The sequence below is a fragment of the Heterocephalus glaber genome, unplaced genomic scaffold (assembly GCF_053883595.1).
Source record: "Heterocephalus glaber isolate CG9 unplaced genomic scaffold, H.glaber_assembly_v1.0 deba00000818, whole genome shotgun sequence".
NCBI classification, from domain to species: domain Eukaryota; kingdom Metazoa; phylum Chordata; class Mammalia; order Rodentia; family Bathyergidae; genus Heterocephalus; species Heterocephalus glaber.
Window position 1 is genome coordinate 18,351,559 of NW_028258164.1, and position 24,937 is coordinate 18,376,495.

At 45.5% G+C, this 24,937-nt stretch overlaps 1 protein-coding gene across 3 annotated transcripts in view; it reads left to right on the forward strand.

The window, feature by feature from the left end:
- Ube3c (ubiquitin protein ligase E3C) overlaps positions 1-24,937 on the forward strand; it is an 89,924-nt gene that overhangs the window by 47,766 nt on the left and 17,221 nt on the right. For all 3 annotated transcript variants that reach the window (XM_004860324.3, XM_004860325.3, XM_087207720.1), the window contains 4 exons: positions 728-825; positions 2,144-2,276; positions 6,693-6,940; positions 19,250-19,462. In XM_004860324.3, coding sequence (XP_004860381.2) covers positions 728-825; positions 2,144-2,276; positions 6,693-6,940; positions 19,250-19,462 — 692 coding nt within the window. The remainder of the gene's footprint in view (positions 1-727; positions 826-2,143; positions 2,277-6,692; positions 6,941-19,249; positions 19,463-24,937) is intronic.

Sequence of the window (24,937 nt, forward strand, 5' to 3'; positions counted from 1 at the left end):
GTGGCAATCATACGTGAACTCAGGTTCCCTTAGATCCCACTGCTGTTAGTGCCATTAGAAATAATGGAAAGGGCCAGGGATTTAGCTCAGTGATTCCGCCACCTACCTCACAAATGGAGGGACCTGAGTTCGATCCCCGGTACCTGCCTGGCAGTTAGTGAGCATGCAGTGCATTTACCTTGTATGCAATACTCCAACCAAGTGCATTTTATATAGGTTCTACTTATATGTGGACTGTAACAGATTTTAAAATTATCTAATAAACTGATAGAAATCTTGGTGGATTTGTCTCCTGGTTGAAGACAGTTTGGAAGGGCCAAGCCTCAGCTGCCAGAGTGCTCAGCTCTCTTGTGGGAACACATTTATTGAGGATTGGTTCCTTTTAGGCCAGGTCAGGCCAGAGCACATCCCACCTCAGCTCTGGAACTCTCGGACCTCACTTCATCAGGCTGTATTCAAAGGCTTCGTGGGCCTTGATACAGAGGTCTCCATTGTGGAGCAAGGCTCTGTTAGTGGAGCCACTGAAGCCCTCGGCCCCACCCTGCGCTGCCTGGGCAGTGCCTGTGCATGGAGTGACCTCAGAGATGCTAGACTGGGCTGGGGTGTGCGTGTGGAATGAGGGTGGGTAGGGGAATTGGTAGGGTATTAGCGGTCTTCAGAATGATGCACCAAGCAGTGGAAGTGGGAAAGTAGAAATGAGCTAATAAGTCCTCTCCATGCTTTGCAGTGGGAGTGGAGTCACCACCACTGTCGGTGTCTGAGGAGCGGCAGCTCGCCATCCTGACAGAACTGCCCTTCGTGGTCCCCTTTGAGGAGCGTGTGAAGGTATGGCTTCTGTTTGGACTCACTGTTCCACCTCGTGAGAGCTCAGCCTGTTAATGTCAAGAAAAGTCCCTACGTATTGTCACTGATGCTTTTCCAGTAGGTTGTGATATTTTCTAAGCCCCACCCCAGCTTTTGTGTATAGATAGAAAGCATTTGTCTCAGGCCTCGCTGTACTGGCAGTGGCTCATGGGGGTCTGGGGAGCCTACCATTGCTGTGGTGAATTTGCATTGTTTTTAAAATGCAAAATTAGTAAAGGTATGTTTTTGTACATTCATGTGAAAGTTACTACTTTGTGAGAAGGAAATGGGCACATAACTCCTTGCCAATTGATTTTTGACTAATGTATAAAACTTTGTTTACATATATCTCGTTTCCAAATTTCATTTAAAATGCTTTCTATTCTCTGGCTGTATTTAGAATATGTCTGGAAGTTAACAGGTTCTTTGCTCAGGTAATAACTTCAAGACGGTTTTATTTAGCCTGTGCACTCTGCAGGGTGAACAAAAGACAGTGGCTTTGGGCGCTGTTGATGTCTCTTCCTTAAAAACCACAGACACCACAGACATCACAGAACATAATTCCTGAGCTCCCTCTGCTGGATTTTCAACATCAGAAAGATTACTTAACTTTCATTATTGTGGAGTTATTCCCATTGACATACATGTGCTACTTTACAGGGCAATTCGTTCTTCCCTCCACCCCTATGTTTTTATAAAGATTTATAAATGAAAATATACTATAGCATGGATTTTCAAAATTTATTATAACATGGGGAAAAGCAGCAGTATTAGAAATATGTAGAGCCAGGGATTTAGCTCAGTGGCACCGTGCCTGCCTTGCAAGTTTGCACCTGAGTTGGATCCCTGACACCAGGAAAAAAAAGAAAAGAAGAATGAGTTGAGTTTGCCGGGGATGTAGCTCAGTGGCACCACGCCTGCCTGGCAGGCACAAAGTCCTGAGTTCAGTCCCTGGTACTGGAAAAAAGAAATATGTAGCCAGATATGGTGGTCTGTGCTTGTGATCCCACTACTTGGGAAGCTAAGGCAGGAGATCAACGTGAGCTTGAATCCAACTTGGGCAACATAGTAAGAAGGACCGTATCTCAGAACAAAACAAAAGGAAATGCTATTCACTCATATTATTTGGTATTATTCATAGTATTCATTTATTGATAAAATCAATGTTTGCTATCTTGGCTGTTAAATTTTAGGAGTTTATGGAGATATAAAATGAAAACTTAGCAGATTCTCTCCTTAATTGCTTGTATTATAACAAAGAATCTGTTTTGATAACCTTGCAATTTCCTCTGTTTGTTAGATCTTTCAAAGGTTGATTTATGCAGATAAGCAAGAAGTTCAAGGAGATGGTCCATTTCTGGATGGAATTAATGTCACAATAAGAAGAAACTATATTTATGAAGATGCTTATGACAAACTTTCCCCAGAAAATGGTATTGTATAATTCTCTTTGTATATTTGTGAATGGCAGAAGGAAGCTGGACAGTCATTTTAGAAAACGTTTATTAAAAAGCTTGTGTCCAAGCACAAGAACCCAAGTTTGATCCCCAGTACCAAAAAAAAAGTTTGTGTCCATCATCATGTTGTAGAACCATGAAGGTGAACCTTTTAGAGATGAGTACCCAAACTACAACCCAAAACCCTCTTATTTATTGCAAAGTACCAACACTACTGTTAAACCTGAATACTGAGGTTTTAACACTCACATATTAACAACTTGTATATTAACATCTTTCAGCTTAAAAGAAAAACAATACATATGCCGTAGGCTTGCCACCACTGCTCTAGAATGATTTTTTTTTTTTTTTGAGATGGGCTCATGTAGTTCGGGCTGGCCTTGAACTCAAACTCGTGGTGATCGTCCTGCGATTCCTGAGTGCTGAGATTACAGGTGTACACTACCATACCTGGTTCTCTAGAATGACTTTTTAAAAAAATAAAAGTAAAAATAGAATAACTTTAAACTGACAGGAAAGGTAGATCAAATTTGGGAGCTGTATATTATCAAATAATATTCCTAAAATTTGCAGTTATTGCACTAGAGTCCTTTAATTTATTGGGTTTTTTAAAGGCTAGAAACTCTTCCCCCCTTCCCATCATTCTCTGTCTCTAAACTTTAATTTGCTGCCTATTTGTGTAAATACCAATTGAAGTCACATGAAATATACTGAAATAAATGCTAATGCAATCCAGATTTCTTTATAAACAGTAAAAGAGAATTACACCATAGCAATAATTTGGGTAGTACTTGGAGGTCAGTAAAACATGCTTTGTCTTATGTTACCATTTGATACTGTTAAAAATGTCCTATTTGGGCCAGGGATTTAGCTCAGTGGTTTCCCTACCTGCCTCACAAGCACAAGGTCCTGAGTTCGATCCCTGTTACCAAAAAAACAAAAAAGTCCTTTTATCAGCTTACATAGTAAAGTAACATTTTTAACTGTAGAATATCATTTTCATGGTTTATATTGAAGGGAAAGCTGTATCAGACCTTCAGCTAATGGTAGGTTTTTAGATACAAAATAGCAGTTTCCTTTTCCTTTTCTGTGAGGGAAATAGTTTCATTTTCTTCTAAGAAAACAGAACCTCCACTGTGTAGTACCAATTGTTATTATCCATGGTGGGGGTGGAGGAAAGTTGACTGGAACTGTTTACCTATTCAGTTCCAGGACTTTTGTTTTCCATGTTATATGGTTGTGTGAGGCAAACCAGGCAGCCTGACTCCTGCCTGCCTGGCAGTCTAGCTGGGGACTGTAGGTGAGCATGCCTCCTTGGGGTCCTACGCACCTCCAACATGAGTTCAGAGGTTCTCATGCAGCATTTCTGTATCTTCTGTGTTTGTCTTTTGCTCTGACAACCTGGGGAGAATCATTTACCCTTTGCTCAGTGTGTAGAGTAAGTGTACAAGTTTTGTTGGCTTTGTGATTGAACACTAGGGGAAAAATACAATAGGTCAAAACCTTAAATGTGACATGATGGGTGGTCTGTTTAGAGCAGAGCACAGTGTTTACTGTGGGAGGCTCCTGAGGAGTGAGATTCCCTGTCTGCATCTGGGAGCCGCATCTGGGGTGAGCCATAAGCAGTGGCACCATGTTGCACTGGAACATGTATGTGCCCTTCTTGGCCAAAATGAATGCTTATTGTCAGTTTTAAATTAATTGTAAATCTATTTCATGTATGTGGTTTTTAAAGACATTGCTGCCCAACTATAACAAGCCCTGAATTTCCTAATGAAGTTTCAGCTTTGAAAATTACTCAGGAGCTTTCTAGTGCATACTGGTAATTGCATGAGGATTACAAGAATTTGGAAAATTCTTGTAATACTTATGCTATAATGGTCAGGGTTTTTATAAATACTATCTAATTTAGGCCTTATGAATAAGAGTTTTTAAATCATGTGTTAAACGTGTTTGGCTTTTTGCTAGGGAAATTAAATATCATGGAGCATTTAATTAAGAGAAATGGTTTGAGCTGCTTTGTTGGCTAATCATTTACATACAATCAGTCAATGTGATTATCCCCTATGGCATCCAGTCATTAAAGTTGGTCCCTGTAAGCGCTTGTTGTCTCACTGTGTCTCAGGAGGAAGCTCTGCAGGCTCGGGTGACCATTACAAGAGCCGTCTATGTGGCGCTCCGAGGAGCGGGTGGCTGCCCATGACTCTGGTCTGGGTGGCGTTAGACTCACTTGGGGGCACCAACTGCGCTGTCCGCTGCTCTGCCCTGCAGCAGAGCTGTCGTGGGTGTGACAGTGGCATGGAGAGCGCAGAGCAGTTGTCCCGTTCCCTCCTGGGAGTGTCATGGGGGCTTCGGGGCCACTGCTCTGGGCCGTGCCCTGCCTGGCCCTCCATCTGGGATGCAGCACATAGCCTCTGCCCAGGCCCACGGTTGGCTCCGCACTCGTACATACATTGGTTGGTTGGTTTGGTTTTGTTTGAAGAACTGGAATAAGCTAAAATTGTGTTAATGTGTTTTTCTGTTTTCTTCCATTAAATTTTTTACTAATAATTAGAAATTTCTAATTCGTTTTGGAAACAAGTAGTGTCACCAACCTCCAAGGCTAGATTTGATGCTGAAAGCACTTTTGTACTCTTGCATCTTACTGTGTAAGAAGCGAACTTTAGGAAAGTTTGGAATCTCAATTCCAGCCATGCACACGCTCCCTCTGAGCCTGGCCCTTGGAGGGGCTCCCACCTTGAACCATGTTTGAGCATTTCCTGTAGAGAATGTTTTTCACTTTACAGTTTTTACAAAATCTACTCCTGCTAACCACTAGCAATCAGTTTGTGAAATAGTGTATATGACAAGAAAATGCTTTCTTTCTTAAAATTGGGTATTAAAGCTGGGTGTGGTGGTACACATCTGTAATCCCAGCACATTGAGAGCCTGGTGGGCAACTTAGTGACTTAGTTGAGACCCTGTCTCAAAATAAAAATTTTTAAGGGATAGGGATAAAGCTCAGTACAAAGGCCCTGCATTTAATCCCCAGTATTTGAGAGGTTAGTACTCCCAGCACTCAGGAGGCAGAGGCAGGAGGATCACCTGAAATTTGAGATCATCCTGGGCTGCATAGTGAGTTCAAGGCCAGCCTGAACTGCATAGTGGAACTGTTTGTCTCAAAAAAATTATGAAACGGTAAAGGAAGGAAATACTCAAATGTATTTGTGTGTTGCATCTGTAATTAGCTGATTAGATTTCTTTTGGCATTTTATCCGGAATGTATTTTGTGATCATATTGACCAAAATAGATGCAAATAGTATGCTTACAGAATATAATTATCACTGAAAACTATGTCCTTCACATAGGAATAGTAGTTAAGATTGTAGAAGATGAAAAAAAAAAAAAAAAAGATTGTAGAAGATGGGCTGGGCTCAGTAGTGCTTGGCCTGCCTTGCAAGCACAAGCTCTTGAGTTTGATTCTTGGTACCTGGGGGGGGGGGGGGGGGAGAGACCATGTCTGAGTGCGCCAGAGCCTAGGCTTTGTACATAGGAAACATATTCATGTCATTATAGTGTCAATTTTTTGACTTAAGCATAAATACAGTAATTTTAAACTCTCTTGCCCTTAGGTGTTTTGCTGCAAAGTGGCCATACTTCTTTACCCATATAGTTATTAGGGGCCTTGATGTAATCATGTAAAATTCTAGCACACATCTCGCTGGTGAAGCCATCAGTGGTGACTGTTGTTATCCCTGGGTGAGGTGGGGGTGAGCTATAGCCAAAAGTGTGGATTTGATTTTCACGGATCCTTGGGGAGGTGTGGGTATTAACACAGAGGCCAGTCCAAAGTCACAGATTTGCATTGCTGTTCTTGGTTGGGGTGGTCTGGAGAGGAACAGTTCTGGTGCCTGCATGGTGGACAGCAGAGCTGGTGGTCCTGTGTGTTGGCTGCATTTGGGGCTCTAGAGCCCCAGTGTCAGGTCTCTGAATTTTCTGGGGAATGATGATCCACTCTGGTACCATCCTTTGTCCCTAATCCCGCTCCCCTCCTTTGAGATGTTTCAGGCTATTGTATCCTTAAGGTTTGGTGGATGGTTTTGCTTTTTTCCCTAAACCCTTGCTTTCCTCCCAGCTCCTTTTTTTTTTTTTTTTTTTTTTGGTACCAGGGATCGAACTTGGGACCTTGCGCTTCCCAGCTCCATTCTTGATGTGTCAGTGGAAAGGGACTGCTTCCTCTCTGTGCCCCATACGCTGTGGGGGAAATCATCGCCTTTTAGTATTACTGCCTTGTTGAGCCTTCTAGGAAAATGTCCCTAGCAGTCTCAGTAGCCTTCCCTAAGATCTGTAAGACAGTTTATTTTATAACTTCCTTTTAACATCTTTCCTCTCCTGTCTCCCTTTCTGAATAGAACCTGATTTAAAAAAGCGAATCCGTGTGCACTTGCTCAATGCCCATGGCCTGGATGAAGCCGGAATCGATGGTGGTGGTATTTTCAGAGAGTTTTTAAATGAACTCCTGAAGTCAGGATTTAACCCCAACCAGGGGTTCTTTAAGACTACTAATGAAGGGCTTCTGTACCCCAGCCCTGCTGCTCAGATGCTTGTGGGAGACTCTTTCGCCAGACATTACTACTTCCTGGGCAGGATGCTGGGAAAGGTAAAGTAATCTCTGTGTAAAAATAGGTCTCAGATGCTGTCCTGTGTTTCTGTGTATATGCATAATTGTTAGCCTAACTTTTCCCTTTTTTTTTTGTACCAGGGATCGAACTCAGGGCCTTGCACTTTCGAGGCAGGCGCCGGAACCACTGAGCTAAATCCCCGGCCCCATTGTTAGCCTAACTTTGATAACTAAATAGTATTTATTCACATGGCAACTACCTTTCCTCCTAATATTACGGTCACAGTAATTGCATACATAAAAATGATTGGTGTAAGGCCAGGGATTTAGCTCAGTGGTTCTGCCGCCTGCCTCCACAGTGCAAGGACCCAAGTTTGATCCCCGGTACCAAAAAAAAAAAAAAGATGGGTGTGTGTTTATAAAGCATTACAAAAGTCATTGACAGCTTAGACGGCCAGGATGTAGCTCAGTGGCACCATGTCTGCCTGGCAAACGCAAGCTCATGAATTTGATCCCCAGGATCAGAAAAAGGGAAAAAAAAAAAAAGATGGAGCCGCAAAAGTCATCTATAGCTTATAGATCATACAGACTACTAACACTTTCTTGATAATGGTGAAAGTGAATGATTTAGTATGGTTTTTTTTTTTTGGTACCGGGGATCGAACTTGGGTCCTTGCGCTTGCGCAGCAGGCGGCGAAACCACTGAGTTAAATCCCCGGCCCCTAGTATGTTTTTTTAAGGTGAGTAATTTTAAAGTATTGTGAGATAGAAGACCATATGTTCTATATGTTGTGTGAAGATTCTAAAAAAAATTGTACATTTGAGGATGATAATCTGGTGATGCTCTAGGAGCCAGGACATTCCATCTGTCGGCCATCTGCTCAGACTGGCTCAGCCTTTATTGTAAATGAAAGGGGAACAATTAATTATGTCACCAGCAGAGATTTCAGGTTCTGTTCAGTGTTCCCTCTGGTTCAAGTTAGAAACCAGACAAGGGTGCACAAGGCCTGTCGTAGACGGGCATGCCTTAGGATTGAGTTCAGAGCTTCTCCCCCCACAGTCACTTTTAGCCCAAAAAGTGTTACTGCTTTTATTTATTTATTTTTAGTGTTACTGGTTTTTTGTTTTTGTTTTTGTTTTGTTGTTTGGGTCGGTACCGGACTCAGGTCCTTGCGCTTGCTTGCGAGGCAGGCTGCGGAACCACTGAGCTAAATCCCTGGCCCATGTTACTGTTTTTAATTGGTTACTAACATGCAAGATTTTATATCTGGGGTGCATTTGTTTTATTCTTTTTCTTTACATTTTAAGTAAATGTTGACAATTGCTAATTCCAGAACCTTGTGGTTGAACAGTTATTCCAGTAAAATCCAGAGCTGAAACTTAGCCTGAAACTCTTGAAGCTGAGGGTAGAATCACCCATCCTTCCCATGGGGCTGGTGGCACTTATATGTGAGAGGCTCGGTGCATGGGGGAGGTATCCCGGGATTCTGCTGTATTCAGGCTCCGAGCTCCTAGGACTCACTAGTATGACCGAGAATCCATTCACTCCATGCACTGTCTCTGTGTCAGAACCCAGTTAGAACTGAGAGGAGGACAGAGCTTTCAAATCCATTGCAACAGGGCCCCCAAGGCCTCATCTGTCTCAGGGAGGCGACATCTGTTTTGTCCCCCTCCTCCACCATTACCTACTTGGCACCAAGCACTGGGTGCTAGGTAGCCTGGGCCACTTCAGGGCATTTCTTTCTCTTTGTTGCCTTATGTATTTTCATCTGGAATGTGCTTCTTGCAGGGCAGCAGAAAGAAATGACTCCTGTCAGGTACTCAAAAGTGTCACTGCATGATGCGCAGAGCATACCCACCTATAAGGTTATTATTCCATAGAATTAGTGTCATGGATCTCATGGGCCTTTGGTTCTGTTCTGGGTGTTGTTCTGTAGGTAAGTAAAAACCTACCTGGGTGAATTCGTTAGGGTGCGTGTATGGCAGGTGCCTGATATTTAAGGACTCGTCTCCAGCACATTTTTAGAAATAGACTGGATCATGCAACAAGGACTATAATCAGTGCATGTGGCTTCCACAAGTCCATGGTGGCTGGAAGTAACTCTAGAACAGTGTCCAGCTCACCACAGCCATGGGCCAGGCCTGCTCACATGCATGTTTTCCTATCTGCTCTTCTACAGGGCAGAGCTGAGCAGAGCTTATGTATTTATTCTCTGACCCTTTTCATTGAGATGTCTGCCACCTGTAGAAGCAGTGGCAGCCACACTTGAGGCCTTGTACTCTGTGATGAAAAGTTTGAACGTCACTCTGTGGGTAGCAGGAGTCAGGGCTGTGAGCACATGACTGGAGAGACTTGTGTGTTTTTAGGGAGAGAGGGCCATGGGAGGATGAGGTCCAAGTGAAAGAGTTAGGAATCTAGCTCAATGACAAGGGTCTCAGCTGAGCGAGGCTGAGTTAGCTGTCCTGTGCTTGCTGGAGGAAGGGCCATGTTGGGAGGGCTGCGCAGCAGCCACTGAACTCCCAACATGGGCTTCCTGAGATGTGTGTCATGTGCTTCGTGGCTCACCTGTCTGAAGTGCAGGTCTGTGGCTTCCGTCTTAGAAAACTGCATCACCCTCCCCACCCCAGGCCGACACTTTGCCTTCCCTTTTCTGGCCAGGTGTAGCAAGTACTCAGAGTCAGCAACACATGGCCTCTGGGCACGAATTCCATGGGCTCAGCATCACATTTTCAGGGTTCCTTGGTTGCAGTGTTTCTGGATGCTTGGTCTCCTGTTACTCCGTGTTGGTTGTCTGTTCATGAGTTGGTGGTACTTGGGTTATCCTTGTGATGTTTTCATTGTAATGTGAAAAATGTGCTTGCTCTGGGCTGAGGAGGAAGAACCCAAACTGGTGTGAAAAGGGGAAGAGGAATGGATGGCCTCTGCCGGTGTGGCTCGCCAAGGAAGACAGTGAGGGGACCTGCATGACCACCCACCTTTGGTTTGGTTTTGGATGGATTTCGGTCTTGGCCTTCGACTGCAGTGTCGGTCAGGGCAGAGGGGTGTGGAAAACACCAAGGTAGGCAGGGAGATCAGAGACTGGTCTTGGAAGTGGGGCCCAGGTATAGGGAGACTGGGGAGACTGCAGGGGAAGAGTTGGGGAGCGTTGGGGCATCTGGGAGTGCTGCTCAGGGAGAAAAGACTGATAGCTGTCCATTGTGTTTGTCTGGTCATCCATTGGTGGACACTTAGATTGTTTTCACTTTTGTTTCTCTTGAGCATATCACCAGAAATGAGGTCCTGGGGTCCACTGGTGTGTGTGGGCTTCTGTGACTCCACACCCTGGCCCACACTACCTTCGTCTCTGTTCCTCACAGCCCCTGGTGGCGTGAGTGGTACCTCACCTGATTGAGATTCCAGATTTTGCTACTCTGACTTGAAGCATTCTTGGAGGTTAACAGCAGGCTTCCGCTGTACCCTACACACCCACAGCAGCAGAAGGTATCTGCAGGCCCCTCACTGAAGTGACTGATTTCAGCCATGAATGTGATAGCAGATTCCTTAGCATAGATTTAAGCAGGTCATTTTCTCACATGAAGACACAACGTGCGTTAGCCAATTTCTCTTTCTGTAATGGAGTGTCTGAAGCAGGTTACTTTAGGAAGAAAAGAGGTTCCTAGAGTTCACTGTTTTGCATGTTTGTCTGGAAGTTTAAGAAAACAAAGAAAAGGGCTTACATGTGGACATGAAATTCCTAGTAAGTGTGCAGGGGTGGAATGTGAACTCAGGGATTTGATCAGCACAAGCTGTGCATGTATTTAAAAAGATCACACTGAGCTCCATTCAAATGTACAGTCAGTACATGCTAATCAAAAATTAAATTTTACATAGGATTTTTGGCCTTTTAGTCTGTGTTTATGATGACTAACTGGATAAAGATTTATAAAATGAATAAATGAACTTAAATACTAAATTTTACTTTAAAAACTGGTTTTATTTGAAAATGGTAGTTAATTTTGTTGTACACATTTAAGATACTCTTTTTGCATAGCTTTCAGCATGGAGATTCCTATGGGAATGCTAGTTTCTAAAACACGTGATTATCATATGATTATAAATGGTTAACTTTGTACCAACATGCTAAAAAATTGTCTGGGTCTAAGTAAATATAATAGTAGAGCACTAATAATGTGGTACCTGAGCATTAAATCTTGAAGAGAAGAAAATTGTATATTGATTGATTGTGGTATTTATTGGGTCGTAATGTATTTAAATTTTCCTTAATGCATATGTTAGTGATTGTTACTGTGACAAAGTGCAGAGAGGTCTGGGAGTGCTCCCGCATGGGAAGAGTCACCTCGTGTCGCTGGTCACTTCTCAGTTGAGAGTTCCATTAGCAGATGGCTCTTGCTGCTGCTGTGGGTCGAGATCTCACTTTATCGCCTGTAAATCAGCCTCCAGACGGGGAATAAATAAACAGCTCAAGGATGTGGTAATGTCATGGTGAACACTTTTTACAGATAGAAGCACCTAGGTCCATTTAAGCCAATTAAGTTCAGAATATTTATTGGAACAAATCCTTTATCGTATTTAGTTCTATTTGAAAATGGCTCCTCTTTTCTTGCTGCAGAATATTGATTTAATTGGAACAGAATGTCTGTAAGTCATATTATTTGGTAATATTGGTCTTATAGTTGAAATTTTTATCAGATTGTATAACTTAAACATGGTTCATAATTGTGTATTTCAGTAGAATTCAGGGTACACTTAATGTATCATAGAGTGTGATATTGATAGGTGGTAGGTTTGGTTGGGTTTGTTTGTTTGCAGTACTGGGGATTGACCCCTGGGTCTTTGTGCTGAGCTACATCCCTAGCCCTCTGCTTTTAGTTTTTTGGATACCAGGGATCAAGTTTGGGACCTTGCGCTTGTGAGGCCGGCGGCGGAACCACTGAGCTAAATCCCTGGCCCTCTCTGCATTTTTTATTTTGACACAGGGTCTCACTAAGTAGCTAAACTGCCATGGCTCACGTGGCCTCCTTGGTACTGGGATTACAGACATGCATTCCCATGCCCAAGGTTAGCAGCTGATCTTGACTTTCAAAAGTTGGGAGAATGTGTTCTTATGTATCATTGGCTTCCCTTTATGAAATGCTCCCTGGGTTTGCCAAGGCTTTGAAGCTGGAGGTTGAGCTGAATACCAGTAATCCAAGTTGCCTGGGACCTCAGTGGCCCCCAGCTTCTCTTAGGTGCCTTTCTCTGGGCCTAAGCTGAGTTCATTGGCTGTGTAGGGAGCTCCCTGAGCCCTACTTCTTCCAGCTGCTCATCCTCTCCAGTGATGTTCAGCAAACACAGCTTTCCAGGTAATGGGAAGACTTCTGCTTGGGCAACCACAGCCTTCAAAGGCCGCTTCCTCTGTATCCCCCGGCTGTGTACAACAGAAAGTTCCTTACCAGTATTCAGAAAAACCAAAGATCATAATTTACAAGCATTTGCTTTCTTTGAATATATCCCTTCTGAGAGTTGTACCTGCTTTATTTATTTATCTTGTGCTGAGGATGGGACCCAGGGCCTCATCCATGCCAGGCACAGTGTACCTCTGAGCTACCCTTCAGCCGTACCTGCTTTTATTGGAGACCACTGATCATGGTCTATATTCTTTTCCATAAACATAAAGTGATCAATCTGTAGATTATCCTTTTTCTATATTTTCTATAGTAATTTCATTTCACTTCTTCAGAATTAACCATGAAATAAAAATGGTTTGAGTTGTACAATAAAAAGTATGTTCCTGAATTCTGTTGTTTCCGGTACCTAGGTAGTATTCTTATTATAGTTTTAGCCACCCAAGGTGGTCACCAAAATTCTGTCTGCTCTGGATAGAGTGTATCTTGCTTACTATTGAGTTATGGCTATTTGTTTTTAAGCACCCTCAAGCAGTAGTGGGAGAATGAAACAGCTTTATATTTAGGCTGTTTTCCACAGCGATAAGAGTTTGAACCCGAGCCCCCATGGAACTTGTGAGTTGGGTGCCCAAGGCCTCTGTGGCTGTGCTGCTATAATATTAGCTCGGGGTGGAGCAGCACTCAGCAGAGAGGCCGGCTGCCGGTTGAGGGTTGGTGGCATCTCTATCGTGGGTCTCGGGGGTTTGTTCTGAGGACAGAAGGATAGAGGTGTCGTTGGCCAGGCTGGAGGTAATTTGGCAGGAGCAGACATGGGACAGGCAACCTGGAGCTCGCCGGCAGGTCCCTGAGACGCCTAGAGACCTCGATAAACAGAGCTATGAGGCCTTGGGCTCGCACAGCTGCAAAGCCCAAGGGTCCTGAGCTCGGGAGAAGAGGCCAGACAGGTCAGGAAAAACAGGAGAGCGTGGACTGGCAGCAGCCAGTGGACACTGTCACCGTCCCCTGTCACTAACAGGCCAGGTGCCTTCACAGTGGGGGAGTGGCTGAGCCATTCCTCAGCTTGAACTCACACTGTCTGTGAAGTAAGGCCAACAAAGCTGGTGGGGGCAGCACCACCCTGAGGTGTATGTCCAGGCTGGGATCCATCCCCTTCCTGCCCTGGAGACGTCGGCCCACGGGAATGTGGACACTTGGGCCCAGAGGAGCCCTCAGCAACTCTGCAGCACCCCAGCTGTGGCTACTTGGGTGTCCTCTGAGGAGCAATGGATGATAAACTGTGGAGTGGGAGTTAGGCATGGGGACATGTACTGTAAGCCCAGGCCTCTGAGGGACTGAGGCAGGAGGATCCCAAGTTTCATTAAGCCAAGCCTGCATAACTTGGTGACTTGGCAATATCTTGTCTCAGTGTAAAAAATACATTGAGAAAGTCCTAGGGATATAGTTCAGCAAAAAGGTCCTGGGTTCAATCCCCAGTATCTCCAAAAAGAAAAAAAAAAAAAAACGCTGTGGGATGTGCTTAGGAACTATGTCCTGAACACACCTACTGAGACAGGCCTCATGCTGAGTAGGAGGAATGCAAGTGGAGGCAGAGCTGGCTGGTGGTTTCAGAAGCAGGGTCACGATGCTGCGTGTGGAGAGGACATGGATTCCCAGTCCGACCTGACTGCTCTCCCAGAGTGTGCCTGTGTCAGTGTTAGCTGAGCTGGGCAGAACACCATGTGGCCAGAGAGGGTTGGGGAGAGCTGGGAGCTGATTCCAGAGGCCCACTTTAGACCTGGGACCTTAGGGAGTTGGTCTCAAGGGCAGGGAGGGTCCAGCCCAGTGAGCCCCAGAGGCTCTGCCAGATACGAGGAGCCTGTGGCAGAAGAGTGCCTCCTGTATAAGTCCACTGATGGGGAGCATCAAGAGTGGGGAGGCCCACAGGGTCAAGGAGTTGTGACGGCCAGCCTGGGGGACAGGACGGGGGAAGGGTGCCAGCTAGATTAGGTGATGGAACTGTCCCGAAACTGCTGGTGCCACTGGGTGCACAAGTGTGTTAGGGTCCACTGAGCTGTTGGCTATACGTGTCTGAACAGTCAGATGTGTGGGTTCGTGCCCAAGAAAGCTCTAGAAGAAAATGGTACGTCACCGTTGTGACAGAGTTGGTATCCCAGGAGCAAGGGGGAAGGATAAGTCACACCTCATGGATGCCGTTGTTGTAAAGCTGGATAGCCATGTGTCATTCAGCCCCTCCTAGTCACTGTGTCTTAGCAGTGTGACCAGTGTCCTTAGGTCCCACCTGAGGTAGTTTGACAGATTCCCAGAGTTTAACATGTCCCCTCCTGTAGCCAAAAGAACGTTGGACCTGGAAAGTGTTTCCTTTCGTTGCTGGGAGTGGGTCTGGTGGTGCACAGCCTGTGAGGTCCTCTCATGCCTGTCCCTTGTGGGCAGAGAGGGGCCTTGGTCATGCACTTGTGGCATCCTTTGCTCGTGAAGATGGAAGTTTTTTAATCTAGAGGCGTTTGGTGGACACGGCCTGGGAGCCCAGGGACTGGAAGAGCAGAGTGGAGGGCCTGTTCCAGGCCAGGTGGTTCTGGGCTCCCCAGTGAGGAAAGGAAGCTCAAGGCTGAGCCTGTGTCCTCTTCCCCCCGCATTCCCTGTGGGCTTCTGAGGGAAAAGAAGAGCTACCACTTCATATCCACCACTGTGGGCTATAACCACACCTGTTGGAGGACAGGACTAAGTGGTGGCCCAGGTGACTGGGGTTGCCTTTGCAGAGAGCCGGGTGTCGGAGATGCACAGGTGGGGCACACACAGGTGAGGTCCAGAGGAGAGGGCTGGGGACAGCGCTGACACCAGCCTGTGTTCGGGATCTCTGAGGGAACAGAATAGCCCGGCTCTGGCCTGTCACCCTTCGCAGCCGTTTGTGCCCGCACACATGAACAAGTGTTGGCATTCACCTGCGCTGGCAATGCTCAGCGTACGGCATTATAGGGTGCTGTGGGTGGCCAGCTCAGTGGCCTCACATACCACACGGATGTGTGTATCAGATAGCTGTGTGGACCGAAATTTATAGGAGTTACCTTTTGGATAGATCTCTGAATAGGGCTCATGGTTAATCTTGCCGATGTAAGTAATCCTCCATAATCTGAAAGGTCCAAATAAAGGATGAATGGTGTTTGTGGAGTCTCAGATGCAGAGGCTCAATGCGCACATGGTCTCTGGCATGCAGCTGGCTTTCCTCGGTGTTTGTCAGTGAACAGGCAGCCTTGCACCTGCTAGGCCTCCACATTGCAGACCTCTGTGTGTCCTGCTTGAGCCCTGTGCCAGACCCCAGGGCTGCAGAACCTCTGGGCCAGCCCATACTTCCGATCCCAGTTATTAATTCTAGAGCACAGACATGAAACAGCATGTTAATCTTAGTGTAACCCTTAGCTTACATTTCTCTTTTGTTTTTTAAGCTATGTGGTTAGCATGATTTGAAATAATTAAAGTTATTATCTGCTTGCTCAATTAGGATGGCTTTGAAGCAAGACATCATCTCATATAGTTTTTAGATTAAGTTATAAATGTTCGCTTGAGAACTACCTGAAGATTGATAGAGATGCATTTGAAAAGCATTATTTTTTTTATTGATTCTTAATGTAGTAAATTACTGAAGTTATTTGGCAGCAAACAGAAGTGGCCTGTGATGTGGCTCACATTTATTCTCCTGATAGAGCCACAATTTGCATTAATTGCGTTGCGACTGCACTCACTTATATTAAAAGGCTTCTACTATAATTAATCCTTTTTATTTCAAATCATTTTGGCACAATTTGCTATAAACACTCATAAAGGACAGACAGTTGAAAAATACATTACAGGTTCTTTCCATATACCTATTGCTAATTTTTCATGACAGGTAGTTATTGATATGCTTCTAGGGACAAGCGTGGTACAACTGGCTGAAAAATGCTAAGTGGATTATTCTGCATAAAAAATAGGCAGTTTTTGAAGTTGTATAATTAACCTGTGTTTAGAATATACCCTGATTTATGCTTACATTTGTATCTCAGTTGCATACATTATGGAAATTTAATTTATAATCCATTTAGCTGATGCAATCATAGTTTTTAGTGCTATCATTTATTAGTGCTTGTATATTAAATGCTCTAAAAGTTTAAACCTGCCTTATATAAAAAATTATACCTATGCATTTACATTTTATGAGTCACAGTGGGATTTCTGTTTGAGATTCAGGTAGCTCTGATACATTTATCAGATCTCAGTGGTTTATTGTTACTAATGCACAAATGGCAAACAATGACCTTAGGTATCGAGCGTCAGATGATTTATGTGTCTGGTTTATTTTAAAGCCCACCGTACAGATGAGGGAGGGCTGTTCCTCAGTCCCTGGTGTGCATCACAGTTTTATGCAGAATGGGCTCCTTGGTTCTGAACTCATTGTTCATTTAGAAGTAATAGTGCTGATAAGTAACCCCAGGTTAATAGTGCTCGCCATTCTTAACTTTAAGCAAACTATGACTTTCTGGAGCAACTCCTTACTTACATTTATCAGTGGATGATCGGATGTTGCCATTTTATCCTCATTCTCCTTCGGAATGCCTTTTTGCCATCTTTTCAAAGCTAATTGGAAATCTTAGTCTTCAGATCAGAACTAAAGCACAGGAGGTAATGGCTCCATGCCTTGGCCTGGCCAGGAGAAGCGTTCTTCATAGTGCCTGTCTATGGGTTTGGTTTCCCAGAATACAGCTCCAGAGACGGGGGAATGTTCACAACTGTTTACTAGTTTCCTTGGATCCTGTCTGCAAGGAGTGTTTGAAAGTGTGGGCCTTGGTGTACTTGGCATGCTTTGGCACAGGTGTCCAGGAGCTGGTGACCCAGCAGAGGGAGCAGAGGCTCTTGGGTAGGTGAGTTCACACCACCCTGCCTGAGCATGTGCAGTGCGGTCTGTTTGGAAGGGCAGTCGCCCCACTGCTGAAGTTTGGTTTTACTGTGTCATTGTGGAGTTGCTTAACCAGCAGCACTGGGCCCTCCAAACCTCAGGTGCAAGGGTCCCAAGGTTCCACCTCCCTGTGCTGGAGAGGGCCTCTGCTGTGCAAGGCTCCAGTTCTCCACTTAGCCAGTAGGGTGGGTGAGGGAGCATTGCCTGGCTTTGCTGCGAGCATAGATCTCACAGGTTAAGACGCATCTGAACTAGAACGGCTCCTGCTGGCTTCCGTGGGACCCACTTATGCCGTAGATAGGACATTGTGCACACGGAGCAGATGGAAATGAGATTATCGGTGTCCTGACTCTGCTCCGCATGGCGTCTGTTGTCGAGGCTTCCACATCAGTCTGTTGGAAATAAAATACATTAAGTCCCTGACTTAGGAATGAGTTCCATTCCGAAAGAATGTTCATAAGTCCTACAAAGTGAGTCTTATACAACTTTGACACAGATATACCATGTAAAGCATAAAAAAACCAAACAAAAATATAGTAAGCCCCCGACTGTACTGTACACTAAGCACACAACAGCTGTGACAGTGTCCAGTAGACATGTGAGCTACTTCCACGATCTGTTTACATCTGCAAATGTTCTTAATGTGAGGTCCCGTCGTATCTGTGAAAGTTTGAAATTTGAATGTTTGTAAGTCTGAGAGTAACTGTACTGAGAATTTTGAAAATTTCACTGATATACCTTTTTTTATGTTGTGACCTTGTGCCATTAGTGTGTGTATCCTAACACATAACCCCCAGTATGATGTTGCAGACTGTGCTTAATTTTACTTCCTACTTCCATTTGCTGAGGACTCTCTGAGGTTCCTATAGAACACTCACCAACACTTTGATTGAATCCATTCGCTGAGGCTCAGGCCACAGTGGGGACCATGGCTCTACCCAGAGTGGCCGACAGTCCCAGCAATTGGGAGTGTGTAGACAGTGGGAACTTGCATGGGCAGTGCCTTGTGCCCAGCACTTCTGCTCTCCCTGTTCTGCCCCTGGGTGTATAATCATCAGAGCCAGAAACTAGAAGTGCCTCAAATGTCTGTCACTAGGTGGCCTGTTTTGTTTTGTTTTTGAGACAGGGTCTCGCTATTCAGGCTATGTAGTTCCGGCTGGCCTCAGACTCACAGCAATCCTCCTGCCTCAGCCTCCCAAGAACTAGGATTACAGGTGTGCACCACCACACCCGGTGAGGTGGCCTTATTTGGAAGACCTGTGTGCCCATCAAGTCCAGATTATGCTGGGTTAGAAGGGGTCCCGCAGTCCAGCAGACAGAGTCACTTTAAGAGAAACGAAAGGTTTCGGTCCTCAGCACCCAGAGAGAGGGTGGGAGGCAGGGGCGAGAGAGACAGCAGACACACAGGGAAGACAGCCACGTAAAGAGACAGGAACTGGAGTAATATGGCTACAGCCAGGGAATACCAGGACCTGGAGAGTGGATGGCCCTGCTGACACCTGGATCTCAGCCTCACCCCACAGAACTTGAAACAGCACCTTGGTGTTGCTTTGAGTCTCTCTGTTTGTGGCAGTTTGTTGTAAAAGCCACAGGAATCTAAGATACCTACAAAGCCACCTCTCTGATACATTTGCTGACCTCTGCTGAGGTGTGAAGGGTGTGATGTGGCCCCCCAAACTCCCGCCGTGTGTCAGCATGTTCCCGCTGTGGCCAGCCATGCCATAGATTCACTGTCCTCCAGATGGAGTGTCCACTGTCAGGACCCTGTGAAGGGTTCTCCTTGAACATAGGGTCTTTTGTTTGCAGGAAACATGAAGAAAGCATGTATAGCTGGGTGTGGTGGTGCATGCCTGTCATTATAAGTTCAAGCCTAGCCTGGATGACGTAGCAGGACCCTACCTAAACAAAAAATGTTCTGAAGGGGCTGGAGATGTACTCAGGGTCAAGGCCCTGGATATGGTCCCCAGGACTGTAAGCATAAAAGCAAAACCCCACATTTGTGCTGAGTGCTAACCGCTGTCCTGTCTCATCCAAAGGCTCTCTATGAAAACATGCTGGTGGAGCTGCCCTTTGCTGGCTTCTTCCTGTCTAAGCTGCTGGGGACCACCGCAGACGTGGACATCCACCACCTGGCCTCCCTGGACCCTGAGGTCTACCGGAACCTGTTATTCCTCAAGAGCTATGAGGGGGACGTGGAGGAGCTCGGGCTCAACTTCACCGTGGTGAACAACGACCTGGGGGAGGCCCAGGTGAGCTGGCATGCCTGCCCTGCCCTGTGCGCCTCCACTGCCGGGTGACTCACCTGCCACTGGCACAAGTGGCAGAGTGTGGGTGTCCATTTGTGTTGCTGTGTGTGTTTGCATTGATTGATTGATTGATTGATTGATTGATTGATTGATTTGGTACCTGGATTGAGCTCGGAACCCTGTTTGCACATTTTAGTTGAGAGGGTTCCTCCAGTGGGGAGTTGGCAACAGTGCTGGCCTGGCCCCCAGCTCCTCGGCAGGAGAATCTGCCCTGCTTGAGCCCTTCCTGCTGTGGAATGAGACTTCAGCCACAGGAAGGCTGGGCTCTCATCTGGCTGGGGGTCCCCTGGTCACTCCTCACTTGCTTGCCTTCTGTTCTTTCTTCTTCTTTTTTTTTTTTTTCTTTTCTTGTTTGACACTGCAGACCAGGCAGCTCCCTAGCCTTCACTCACTTGCCATTCAGCCTTCTTGTTTCTTCTTTCTTTTTCTTTTTGTGGTTCCTGGAATGGAAGCCAGGGCCCAGAGTATGCTGGGAAGCATTGACAGCTGAGCTATGTCCCATTGGTTTTCTTCCCAACTTTTATCAATGCAGTATTTGTGTACTACACACTTTGGTGGCTTTGGTGTGTTCACAGCGGTGTAGTCACCACAAGGCCAACTTTAGAACTTTTTTTTTTTAATTTCTAATTTGGTTTTTTGGTACTGGGAGTTAAACCTAAGGCCTTCACACTAAACTACATCCTCAGTCCCTTTTTTTATAGTTTTTTTGGTTGTCATTGCTTTTCACTGCTAAGGATTGAATTCAGGGCCTCATGCATGCTTGGAGGTGCTTCACCAGTGAGCTACATCTCCAATCCCCAAATTTTACTTTGAGGGAGGATCTCACTAAGTTGCTAAATTGTTCACACTGTGCTCAAACTTTCAGTCCTCCTGCCTCAGTGTCCTGGAGTGGCAGGATTACAGGCACGCACCACCATCCCTTTCTTTGCTCGAGGAAGAACTTATGCCCAGTAGCAGTGGGTCCCCACCAGCCTACCCACCACAGTCCAGTCTTCGGCTCTAGACAGCACCCCCAGGGATGCATCACACAGTAGGCTCTCGCACGGTCGTCTGTGACAGACCCCTCACTTCCTGTTCTGGGTCCAGCCTACACCTTCGTCTGCCCAAGTGAGATTCCTCGTACCGCTGCACCACTGCTCTTTACCAGGATGTTGGGTTACTCCACCTTGGAGCTCTTTGGCTATAACCTGTGAACACATTTGTACACCACTTAAATATCTAGAGACAAAGTGGTGCCATCAGGGAGGAGTGTGGTCCCTCCTGATACCTGGGCCTGGGTCCTGCCGCCCTCTTGCCTACTCCACTGCACACCTAAATGTCCATCGACATGACTCAGGAGACTCTTAAATAGGCAGACAGCCACAGTTGGATTGCATGAGGGAGATACAGAGGGTTTCCTCTGAGAATGTTGCAGTTGTATTTGTTAATATCTCACACTGATTAGACTTTTAAAATAACCCCCTGTGGTTTTCTTGCCTTTGATTTTCAGACTAGTAATGTCTAATTTACAGGGAGACACATGTTTTGAAGTTTCTGCTGTTCTTAAATAGAACAATGATCTTTTCCTGAATCTGTGGCTAGATTTTAACTACAAAAATATTACTGTCTTTTAAGTTTTGTAATTCTTCTCTGAATTGTTGTTATCACCTGGTTTCTAGTACAAGTGTTGCAAGCTCCTCAGCTTTGGCATGCTTTTAAAAAAAACCTAATGTGTCAGGGGTGGTGGTGCATGCTGTCATCCCAGCACTCGGGAAACTGAGGCAGGAGGATCTCTGTGAGTTCAAGACCAGCTTGGACTGGGCCAGCGTGGAATATAAAACAAAACAGAAAAAATGAGGTGAGTGCAGTCTTCATGGCTTAGCATCTCAGTGCCTCTTTGCCTGTGCGTGCTCATTCTGAGGCCTGCAACACTGTGCAATAGCCCTGCTGTCCCTGAGAAGCTGCTCCTAGATGATGGAATGCACACAGTCTAATGAGAGGATGTAGCTGTATCTGTAAAGCAGCATGGCCATGCAGTGTGAGGTAGGTGTCATCAGAAGCCCTCAAAACAAGGCAGGCCTGGGAAGCAGCTAGGAAGAGGCTCCTTCATGATGTGCAGCGCAGACTGGTGGGGGTCAGGGCCTACCCTGCCAGGAATTCAGGTTTTAGAAGCATAGAGGGAGCTATGACCTGGATTTCTAAGAAAGGAGAGCCAGTGCAATTCTAGGGCTGACAGGTTGTATCCAGAGCTCATAGGAAAACACATAACAAAAAAAAGGCTTTGAAGGGCTAGGGATTTAGCTCAGTGGTTCCAGCCCTTGAAAGCGCAAGGTTCCGAGTTTGATCCCCGCTACCAAAAGAAAAGAAAAAGAAAGGCTTTGAGCCCCTGCCTGGAAGCTAAAGACTTGGTTGTCGGAGCAGGACCTGGAAGCCCAACCTGAGTGTGTCCTGAGTCAGCCACTCCAGTTTGCCAAGAAGCCACACCAAGGCTCAAGCAGTTGAGAGATTTTTAGTAGGAGTACCTCGATGTCTTCTCTATTTTGAAAGTTGCATTCTATGGGGCAAACTAGATGGTACATGTCTGCTGTCCCAGCTACTCAGAATGCTGAGACAGGCTATCACAAGTCCACAGCCATCCTGGGGAATTTAATGAGACCCTATCTTAAGACCCAAAAGGGCTCAGCATTTCCTAGGTTCCACCCGCAGCCCCCATTTAAAACAAAAATCTATAGACTGGTATACTAAACCTGATGAATTCCAGGTAGGGTGGGATACTAAATTTCCTACCCCACCCCTACCTCAGCCCCCAGCACCCACCCTCTGCTCTTTTTTTTTTTACTTATTTTACAGGTACATTTTAGATACACACAATGATAACAACATTCATCATAGGGAATTTGTACCTATACATAATACATCTTGCTGTTTCTTTTTTTCCCATTCCCCTCCCATCCCTTCAATTTCCCTCCCCTCTTTTTTTTTTTAAATTTGATTTTATTGGTACATTTTAGGTGTACAATATAATGACATTCATCATTGGAAATTAGCACCTTTACATAATCTCTCTTGGTTCTTATTTTTTCCCCTTCCCCTGCCCTCTCTTCAGCCCCTCTATCTCTCCTTGTTTATAAAGACTTTGTTTCTATTTTTTCATTTTCTCACATTAATTCCATTCCCATCTTTCCTTTCCCCTGCTCCTCCCACTTCCCCTTTCCCTTTGGCCCTTTTCTTCCTGTTTCACATTATTTATTATACCTTTTAGTCCTTTTTTTTTTTTTTTTTTTTTTTGGTGCTGGGGATCGAACTCAGATCCTTCCGCTTGCGCAGCAGGTGGCAAAACCACTGAGCCAAATCCCCAGCCCCTTTTAGTCCTTTTTTACACTTTCAGTTTCTCAGGCTGGAGAAACTACACGTGTGTCCTATTTATTTCACTTAAGAGTATCACCTCAACGTGCATCCATTTAGCTATAAATGTCTCTAATTTTTCATTTTTTATGGCTGAGTAGTACTCCATTTTATTTAAAAACCACATTTTCTTTATCCAGTCTCCAGTTGTTGGGCAGTTGTGTTGTTTCCAAGCTTTAGCTATTACAAATTGTGTTGCTATGAACATGGTTGCACATATAACACTGTGGTATGATTCTTTTAATTCTTTGAGGTATGCACTCCCACCAACAATGGAGCAGGGTTCCTCTTTCCCCACAGCCCTGCCAGCATGTTATTGGTTGATTTCATGATAGCAGCCATTCTTCCTGGAGTGAGGTGGAATCCCTCTCCTCTCTGTCTTTATGGATTTGGCAGCTCTGGGTTCTCTGTGACTGGCTGGCTCCCTCAGCAGGACATCTCGGTGTGCATCCATGTCACAGTGCACATCGGAACTTCCTGCCACACTGCCTCTCTGTCCTGAGGATGGACACTTGAGTTGCTCCATATTTTAGTTATTGCAAACAGAGCTGTGAACGTTGGTATTCAGTGTCTCTCCAAGACCCTACTTTCCATTTCCTCCGAAAATATATCTACGAGTGCAAATGCAGGATCACATGGCCATTTTTGTTTTTTGTTGTACCGGGGATTGAACTTGGGTCCTTGCGCTTGCACAGCAGGCTGCGAAACCACTGAGCTAAATCCCTGGCCCTTTTTTGTTTAACTATTTGAGGAACCACTTAACCATTTCCACATCTGTTCGCACCCACAGCAGTGTGCAGGGCTCAGATTCTCCACATTGTCCTGCGTTTGTTGTTTTCACTCCTCCTCTTCTTTCTCTTTTTTTCTTATTTGCCATCCTAATGGGTACAGAGTGGTATCTAATGTGGTGTTTTTAGGGGTCTGTTTTGTTTTGCAGTACTGGAAATGGAACCCAGGGTCTTCACACTGAAATGTACCCCCGGCCCTTTCTTATTTTGAGACAAGGTCTCACCAACCCACTGAGTTCACCAGGCTGGCCTCCAGTTTTCATTTCTCCTGCCTCAGCCTCCCAGAGGCTGGGAAAGTACATAGAGGATAGAGGACTGCACAAGTATGCACAAGGTGCCATGTTCCATCACAGCATCACCCCTAAGATGCCTGCAAGGGTTTATACTTCGTGCATCCAGACCTTCTGGACATTGTTTTGAAGTGCTCCTGTGTTGGGATTATGAATTTTTACTGTTTCCTAGCCTTGAAAGCTGCTCCAGCAATAGGCTGGAGTGCAGGTAGTGACCGCCCCTGGGCTTGTGTTGGGCTGGCTGCAGACATTCCTGGGGACTGCTGTCAGTGTCATAAATAGGAACGAGAAGCACCAGCAGTGTGAGACTGTGCTGCAACTTGCTGGGCTGCTTTTGTTTCAGCTTCCTCTTCATACCACGGAGCTGAATGTCCACAGTGCAGATGTGCAGTGTTCGTTGGGAGGTGACATTTATGGCCTGGTCACCTGTGTAACAGGTGAAGTTCAAGCCACCAAGGCTCTGTGCGTCCTGGTGCCTTATCTCCAGAGGCCAAAATGTGCATGGCCTTTGCCAGGGAGCACCCTGCCCATTTTGCTCCTGAAGTAGGTAGTGACGGGGCCCAAGATTTAGCTCAGTGGTTCTGCCACCTGCCTTGCAAGCACAAGGACCCGAGTTCGATCCCCGATACCAAAACAATAGAAAAAGTAGGTAGTGACAGTGAAGTGTCACACATAAGCCTCCATTAGAGCGCACTGCAGAGAGGATGGCGTCTGCTAGGAGCAAACATGTTCTAATTTGTCATAGAATTTCCACTGGGCTCAGAAATTATAGATGGCAACATAGAAGAGTAATTAGGCTGAAGAGTCTAAGTAGAAGAATTAAGTTTAATGTTAAAGCACCTAATTGAGGGGGAGATCTTACAGATTCCTGTAGAAGTAGACATCAATAGGTAATGCTGGGCTGGGGTTTGGCTCAGTGGTTCTGCCGCCTGTCTTGCAAGCAAAGGGTCCCGAGT